This window comes from Cornus florida, unplaced genomic scaffold, assembly GCF_030987335.1.
Source record: "Cornus florida cultivar Cherokee Brave unplaced genomic scaffold, ASM3098733v1 CherokeeBrave_3.0.0_Hap2_Chr09, whole genome shotgun sequence".
Classification (NCBI taxonomy): domain Eukaryota; kingdom Viridiplantae; phylum Streptophyta; class Magnoliopsida; order Cornales; family Cornaceae; genus Cornus; species Cornus florida.
The window spans coordinates 22,458,102-22,466,803 of record NW_026775579.1 but is presented as its reverse complement, the minus strand read 5'-3'; the positions used below and the strand labels follow the sequence as shown (position 1 = coordinate 22,466,803).

The following is an 8,702-nucleotide window of genomic DNA, read 5'->3' as shown; positions in this document are numbered from 1 at the left end:
CACAATATATATATATATATATATATATACTCAATTAATTCTGCTTAACGAGGACCGAGTCAGATACTACAACGCTAAATTGACCTTCACCAATTAGCCCTTTGTTTCGGGGTCGGTGGGGAGAGTTGACCCTTTCTGTGCTCAGTTAAATTTAACTTATGGTAAAGAATGAATGGTAATCAATAACATTGGATGGCAAACGGACCATTGAACGCCTCCCTTCTTTTATACTCATGTAAAATTGTAAATATTAGCAACTCAGAGCTGTACTGTTAGCTGCTTCCAGCAAGTAGAGTTTAAGAGCTGCTACAAGAAACCCCCCTCTCAACTTCTTACAAAATTAAAATGAGTGAGTCCCATCACACGAGAATCACAACACCCACCTAAATTTCTACTAAAAAAAAATAATAAATAAAAGGAACTTAGAAATATGTGAAACAGTGGCATCAGAACAAATATGCTATCGAAGTGGAAATATATCGATTAGAAGCAACTTAGAATAGCAAAAGCAATAAGAATGTCACGAGTTACAACTTGATAAAATGTTGTATCTCAAAAGCACAAAAGGTGTAATAATCAATGACATCAAGAGTGCAGAATGGATGAAAAATAAATTATATGGAAGTTCTATAAAACTGGCTACAAGGAGGAGTTAAGGGAAATACATTTCACTATAGCAATGATTAAAACTGTAAAACTACTGAATTCCGAGTCATCTACAGATGGAAAGCTGGAAGTTTTGGAGAAAAACCTAGTAAGTCACAAGGAAGGGAGTGATGTTGTAGGAATTCCAGGTGCAGCTGGTGTAGCAGTTGCATTCTCTGTCCAATTTGTTTCACCCCAGTGCCATAGCATGCTCTCCCAGAAGCAAAAATCCTCGAAGCAAGTCTTCAAACGCGGATCTTTAATGTTAATCTTCCAATGACCATCTGTGAAATTTGCTTTCTCAGCTTGTCTTCGATCCCACTCCAATGCTGCCTTCTGCTTGGACCTAAGCAAGCAGAACTTTTGTAAGTTATCAGGCATTGCATCATGGATCTTCCACCACCGTTTATGTGCAACATCACTCGCAAACTCCTGCAATCTGTCTACATTCCAGTTGCAGTCATAGTCACGGAAGCATAGCCATGGTTTCAAACCCAAATAATGGAGTACGTAAAGGACTGGAGGATCAGCTCCAAAGAGACGTATTTTCGTCTCTTTCTTCTCCTGCTCATCCCCTTCCCAAAAGTGCTTCAAGAAGTTCATGTGTTTCGGAATGCGATGCCACCATGTGAAGATTTCATTCAAATAACCCTGGTCCCCACCATTGTAAGACTCAATCTCGTTAATGTGATCCATAAGCAGCTGGAATGTACAATTCGATGGTTCGACAACCATCACACCTGAATTAAACAGCGTACCATTATTTCCGGTGGCAGATATTTCTGGCATCTCGAATAGGAAATCAATATTCCTAAGAACAAGCATGTCAGCATCTATAAAAATAATCTTGTCATAATCTGTCAACTGCCAGAGACGGAATTTGCTGTAGTTCCATTCATTGTAGGCATCCCTTTCAGCTTTTGGGTTTCTGATTCTTTGAATGGTATGGATTTTCCAACCTGCAGCCTCCAAGCCTCCTCTGTGATAATTGCTGATTGTATCATCAACAAGTATCACAAGATCTCGAGTTGAACCAGCCATGCGAATACTCTGGGCTGCAGCAATCGCCCCACAGACATATACATGTGCTGAGTGCAGGATTGTTGCATATGCCTCTCGGCGTGCATTCCCTGAGTACCAGTGCTCTGTATACAGATGTCACATTAGTTATGACTGACTGAGTACACACTACAATAAGAATATCAGATTCATTTATTAAGCATCCTGCTTGAATTTTCAATTCCTGTGGCATATATCCAAAAGGTGTTGCACCCACCTCTTATGGGTCATATTGTGAATGTTTTTGGGATTAAATTTGAACACAGAGTATCACATTGACCATCGTTCAGATAAATTTTATTCCAAAAATGTCAATGTTCTCTCTCCAAACCGGTAGTAAGTTTGATCAGATGACTTTACCGGATTGAATCACTATTCACTAGAGAGATCCGAGTAGGTCTTAAAGACACACACACACAGAGATGAGGTGAGTAGGTCTTAGTGTCCTAACATACTTGATTTCATTCTTCTCATACTACCCACAATATAGATATGCATATGGATTGATTAGTGTGCCACGGAATTCATTTCAACTCAACCAAGCTTTGTCTCACTAATCTTAAGATACATAGAACCATAAAGAACAAAGGCTTCGGAAGGAGGTCAGTTAGTTGATTTCATTAGCTGCAGAAACTTGATGATGTGGAAATTATTGAAATAAATGACAAGAAGACATGAGTTTAATACTGACCTTTAGCCTGGAGTGGAACTGCTAGTTCACAAGATCCAACTGGGAGCTGGAGCTTTTCTCTGAGTGCGTTAAGGTTGGGTTCGTACAGCCATGCGTTGCCTTCATGAACAACAAGGTCTTTGCAAGTAAAAAGATTTGGAAGTGGAAAGCAGTCAGTCACCAAAATTACCCGCACTGGATGATACCCTTTGGCAGTGGCAGCAAGCCTAGCTGCTGCCAGTTGCAACTGTAAACTAGCCACATCTCTTGACCAATCCCCCGACTTATTGCAAGGAAGCTTGACAGCAATGAGATCTATCCGTGGTTTTCCAGGGACCTGAAGCTTTGGTAAACTAGGACAAGTGGGAACCTCAAATTCCCCTTCCTCATCGATCCATTCAGGGTATAGGGAATCCCAAGTTACATTGTTTGACACATAATCCAGGTGCAGAACAACATGCTCTGCATCCGGTATCAACTGTTTCCACTGATCAATTTCACTTTCATTGAAGTTTAACAAACCTATTCCCTGATACTCATTCCGGTCGGTCAGTTTCTCAACTATTTTTGAGATTTGTTCCCAATTAATATCTAAAAATGATACATAACGTTGATCTGCAGAAGATTTTTCCCCTATCCATCGGTCTACAAAACTTGGCCTGCATGCAGTAAAATCTGCCTTCAAAACGTTGTAACAAGAAAAAATAATTTCTTTATCCTAGCAAACAAATGATTAGAGGACATTTGCCAAGAAGGAAAAGAAAAAAGCTTTTACCAAAGGGCCTCCACCCAATGGTATGATCTCTCGTCCTCAAATGGGGGAGGTTCTGAGTTTGAGTCCCACTAGGGACATATTGTGAATATGGGTGTGTTTGTTTGCTTTAACATCCAAAAAAAGAAAAAACTCAGAACCTCTTTATTAGTTTCGTTTAGTTTACTCTTTGAATTACTCTTATATTAAATTTATATTACTTTTCTATAAAGAGATTCCCCAGAAAAAAATATCTTCTTGTTTCTTTTTTTGGATGTTAAAGCAAACAACCACACCCATATTCACAATATGTCCCTAGTGGGACTCAAACTCAGAACCTCCCCATTTGAGGAGGAGAGATCATACCATTGGGGGATCTCTTTATAGAAAAATAAAATAAATTTAATATAAGAGTAATTCAAAGAGTAAACTAAACGAAACTAATAAAGAGTAAAAGCAAGAAGAGTAGCGAATAAATATACCGAGATCCAGAACTGGATGGATGATCTGTGTTATAAACTGCTGGAGAGAGGAGGAGTGTCAAAAATGTCCCCAAAACGATAATGATCAACACAAGTTTCAGAGTAAGGAACTTGCAATTTAAATTCCTATATTGGCTGGGGATATGGAAGGACTTCTCACCAACTTTACTTCTTAAAGATCTTCTTTTGTTTGTGTCTTCACTGGACCATATTCAAGAAAACATTAGTACATAAAGCAGGTGAAGAAAACCTCAAATAGCAGAAACCAGCAGTGACAGCATTCAAGATGACAGTAGGCAGACTTATCATCCTGAAGCATTTTTTATGGACATGACGTGATCTAATTCACTTCAATAATTTATGCATTGGATAAAAGCATCACAAATAATGAATATTCAGATACTTAATAAATGTGAATAACAATACATTTCCAGCCACAGATAGAAGCAGACTTCAGTTTGCTACAAAATATTTGGTCTGATCCCCAGTGAAAACCAAGGCAACAAAAGCAATGCAAGCTAGAACCCTAAAATCCACCTATCAAAAACTAAGGGATTCTCGGTGAATCACTGGTGAAAACAATAGGATTGGGGAAATACAAACCACCTGGCTGTCCTCTTCTTCCTTGTGAAAGCATTACTCTCAATTACGAGGTACTCTTTTTTCTTCATAGAGAAATAGAAAAAAGAAAAATATCGTACTCCACTTTGGTCTCTTAGTGCAGTGACTGCATACCCCTCAGTTTAGATTTCTTACATGGAAGGACAGAGACTAAGTTTAAATCTAGTGTTCTTTTGACAAAAATTGTTCCTGCACGTATGGCCCAAGTTCCCTTTAAAACTTCAATTGCCAGCAATCCCATGTTTCCACAGATCCACTCATAGAAGAGATTAATGAATGAACTAATTAAAAAAAAAAAAAAAAACTAATAGTTGAATGTCACTTGTAACATGTGCTAGGTATTTTAATTTTTAGAGTTGGCAAATTTCGATTTCAAAACTGAATTGAGTTGTAATTTTGCTTTTAGACTCTAATCCTATTCGAGTGTTTCAAAGATTAACAAAGTCCAAGATTGATGCATCCGAACCTCATCGAAAGAAACACACATTAGAAACAGGTAATTGAGTGTTTGAAGGAAAACCAATGTGACTGTTAAACAAGATTTTAAATAAGATTAGTTTTGCAAAAAGTTCGAAAATGTTCCAAAACTTTGTTTTGAACTGTGGAGTCACGCAAACGTTTGAAGTGCACAAATGCACCAGTACAAGTGCATTCTTTTTCATTTTGAGAACCAGAAAACAAATGCACTGGTCCATTACTTTGACATGCACTGGTGTAAGTGCACCAGAGGGCCCATGCACGTCCAGCGAGCAACATGCCAAAACTACTTCAATCATGCTTCAGATAGGATTTGATTTTCTGATTCCAAACATGTCCAAAACTTATCTCCTTCTTTACAAAAGGTTTTCTAGATATATTTAAAGTATTTTCAACCAAAACTGCAAGTGTTCAAGCTATATAAACCTTGGGTTTTTCTTCTTTTTTTTTTTTCTCTCTCAATACACATGCACAAACTCAGATTTTGAGAGCCGATTTTGGGTTGAAAGACTTTTCAATTGAGTTTTTGCATACATGAGCATAGTTTGTATTTGTGCTTCACTGATTGTCAGATTTAAGGCCTTCATTGAACCATCAAACACGGGCAGTGCATCTGTCATTAACAATCAATTCTTTGCACACATTTGTGGAAGGGCATCGGCGTATTATCAATATGAGAAGCAGATCATCATGAGGTGATTGCATTAATGTTGATCAGTACTGCTGGTAATTCCGAAAGTACTGGAGTCAAAAGGGTACTGAACGTCAGAGATAAAGCAACGGCAACTGATTCTGAAAGTACTGAAATCAATGAATTTGGAAGAACAATACCAAAGTAACCGAAAATTCACCTGAGGCAGCATAGTCTCCGTAATATTTTAGCTAATGGCACATAAATAAATAAAAATTGTGTTTCCCTTAAATACTTGATAGTATTGTTTCGTTTTCGTTGCTTGTGTGTATTAAAATTAATCTAATGTTTAAAATGAAACAAAAATAGTGAACTACATCTATTAACCACCTTCTAGACATATCTAATAACTGAGAAACATTTAAACCACTTCCATACAATGCAATTTTGATGCTCAAGGAAACTCGGATTTTTTTTTTGGGGGAGAAGGAAGAGGGTTAAGTTAAGATTTGGAATTTTCACAACTTACATAAAAGTGTCGTTCATTAGAGAACTCAGACAAATATTAGATGTGATGCACAAATTTCAGCAAAACAAAAATATTACGGAAATAGCAGGTCCCATAAATGAAATCTTTCATTAACAAAAATCTAAATTCCTGAAGAATCAAGTTTAGGAATTATCAAAGCATACAATGTGCCTAGTTTTAGAAATATTGCCAAGTTTTTTTTTTTTTGACTCAATTGAAAAATCTTGTACAACAAAGATATTTACCTAGAGTAATGCTATCAAGAGGGCTCTCTCATGACAAGAGTCACGAGCTCCCCTTATTGAAGCATCGTTTCTTATTGTTTTGACCTCGATTTTCTTGTACTCATATTTACTCTCAATAATTAATAGTACATCATGAACTCAACACAACAATATGGTGAGCATCCCTCTATTCTGTATTTATGATTGTAAAAGAATGACCCATAAGTTGTCAAATCAGACGAGAGAACAGACTTGAACCCAGATGTCATATTCATGAATTAAGCAAATATAAAAATTGTTTCTTCTGAACTGAAATTACAAAACTTAATTTGAAACCATTCCAAACCAAATGGAGTAATGTTTACACTATTAAATTTTCATTACCTAACTAATCTAACTTTGACCCAAATGTCTGCAGGAAAAAAAAGGACAAGTAAGGGCCCAAAATTACTTCATCTAGTTAACAATGACCTACAGTCCATATTAGGCATGAACCTCCTCCACATCTGGGCATTCACAAAATTTGTTCTTTTAATTGTATAATTCATCCACCATCATATGAAAAAAAAAAAAAAAAAAAAAAAAAGAAAGGCTTGTGTGTGTGTGTGTGTGTGTGTTAGAGAGAGAGAGAGAGAGAGACTGACTTGGTTGAAGAGAGCCGGTGCCTGGCTTCGATGGGGCTGGGGGAGGTACCAATGGTTCCTCTCATCTTTGATTCAGTCACAGCTTGGGGAAGGCAACATCTGGTTCTGATCTGAAAACAATGTCGAAGTCAAATTTGAATATAAATAATTAAAAAATAAATAAAACAATAAAAAAAAGAAGGAAAAAACACAAAGTCCACGAGGTTATAGATTACTGCAACTTTCGATTGTTTTAGAGAGAGAAAGTAGCGAGATACCTGTGATCTATGCTGGGATTTTGAAATTACTTAGAAATGGCAGTGAAGACCATAAAGACCGGAGAGAGAAGTGTTTAACCGTTTTAAGTGTTGGAACTTGGAACAGTGAAATCGGGTCCAGATTTTATTAGTTCTAGTTCTGGCAAGAGTCAAATGATAAAGCGGACTCGAAACCGTAGAATTGTTAATTAATTAATGAATTAACTTTCTTAATTTGTCATAATTGTCCTTTGATCTGGTTGAGGAAATTAAACACACCAAAATTAAACCGTGTGCTTTCCCATTCGACCCCTAGTCCATCCAATATGTTTTACTGCTTGAACTGAAAGTTGATCTTAGATTAAATAGTTGGAGTCATTATTTTTATTCTAGCACGGTTGGATAATAGAATGGATGGATATTTAGTGTTTGAACGCATTGTATTAAGTATCATTAAGTATACTGAATATGAGTTCAATTTTTTTTTTTAGCTATACAAGTCTGTTTCCATCGATGACTAAAAATATATTTTTTTTTTCCGTACTTCTAGAGTCGGACTTCTCAAAGTTTTCCTCCTGTTTGGGGATAAGGAGGGAGCAACATATCTTTTGATTTGTATGACTTAAATCAAACGACCATTTGCAAAATATTTAGAAAGTTTTTAAAACTATTTTCAATTAGGTTATATTATGCAGACCAGGTTGTGTTAAGGGCAGTCAAAAGCCTAGTCTAAAATTATAGATAGCCAAATTAAGCTTCAAAAGGTTTAACATCGTGCTAAGGAGGCACAGAGGAGTTACCGGACCCATTACTTATATGCACACTCATTGCAACATAACTATTTGAAAATTTATTGGATCTCTCCTAATTTTGAAAATATTCTACACAAATTTCTTTTTTGTTAAAGTCAACAGCAGTCAACGACGAAAATTGATGAGGTCAACAATATTTTTATTTTTTATTAAAATTCCTAAAATACCATTGTCTATATAATTAGATGCTATATTTAAAAGATATATATATATATATATATATATCAAGCCTTCATCTGGTTTAGTTAGTGGTGATGGCAGCGAGGATCTGTGACGGCGACGGGTTGTGGTGGTGGGTATCTGTAACAGCGACAGGTTATGGTGGTAGGTTTGAGACGGTGAGGCTGTGAGATGGCGACGGTGAGGATCTGTGACGGCTAGGCTGTGAGACGGCGACGGCGACGGTGAGGATCTATGACGGCGAGACGGCAACGGCGAGGATCTGTGACGGCGATGCTGTGAGACACAAGTGGAAGAGCAACCTATTTTGACTTCTCAAAAATAAGGAAGAAAGATTTTAGGTTGCCACAGACGATGTTTTTGTTCTCTTTTTCTTGGTTGTGCAAAAATCTCTTTCTTCTTATTCGCTGGTGAAGCTGAAGCTTGATACTATGAGACGGCGAGGATCTGTGATGGCGACGACGGCGGCGAGAAACGTATATATAAATCCTCTCTCAGTATTGTTGTAAGAGATTGGTGAAGAATTCCCATAAGCACTTCTAATTGGATGTATATATAGATTAATCATCTTTGTTTTTTCTCTCCAATACAATTCCTCTAAAAATTGCAGTAGAGCTTCAATAAATTTAGCATAAACTCATTATTTCCATTCTTAGATGACAGTGTTGTACATGGGAGGGATTTGGGTTGTGTCTGCCATATTATTTCTAAGCTGAATTTCAATGATCTTATAAAAGGAAA

The 8,702-nt window shown here is 36.9% G+C and overlaps 1 protein-coding gene across 3 annotated transcripts; it reads right to left on the bottom strand.

The window, feature by feature from the left end:
* Positions 1-545: 545 nt before the first annotated feature.
* LOC132273593 (putative UDP-glucuronate:xylan alpha-glucuronosyltransferase 3) lies at positions 546-7,132 on the bottom strand. Of its 3 annotated transcripts, none has more exons than XM_059774574.1 (6): positions 6,991-7,132; positions 6,734-6,843; positions 3,723-3,808; positions 3,608-3,644; positions 2,396-3,033; positions 546-1,790 (listed from the first exon to the last, which is right to left on the bottom strand). In XM_059774574.1, the coding sequence occupies exons 2-6, from the start codon at positions 6,796-6,798 to the stop codon at positions 760-762; spliced, it is 1,857 nt and encodes a 618-aa protein (XP_059630557.1). In that variant the 5' UTR covers positions 6,799-6,843; positions 6,991-7,132; the 3' UTR covers positions 546-759. The 3 variants fall into 3 exon arrangements, with proteins under 3 accessions (XP_059630557.1, XP_059630558.1, XP_059630556.1); XM_059774575.1 differs by having other exon boundaries at positions 3,768-3,808; XM_059774573.1 differs by having other exon boundaries at positions 3,608-3,808.
* Between the last annotated feature and the right edge of the window lie 1,570 nt (positions 7,133-8,702).

What these genes read in the sequence shown, in the direction of transcription:
- LOC132273593 (XM_059774573.1), bottom strand. Translation starts at nt 6,798, where the DNA reads ATGAGAGGAACCATTGGTACCTCCCCCAGCCCCATCGAAGCCAGGCAC. An exon ending in CCATCCAGTTCTGGATCTCG is followed by an intron (nt 3,034 to 3,607) that starts GTATATTTATTC and finishes TACTGCATGCAG; the next exon opens with GCCAAGTTTTGTAGACCGAT. An exon ending in AGTTCCACTCCAGGCTAAAG is followed by an intron (nt 1,791 to 2,395) that starts GTCAGTATTAAA and finishes ATCTGTATACAG; the next exon opens with AGCACTGGTACTCAGGGAAT.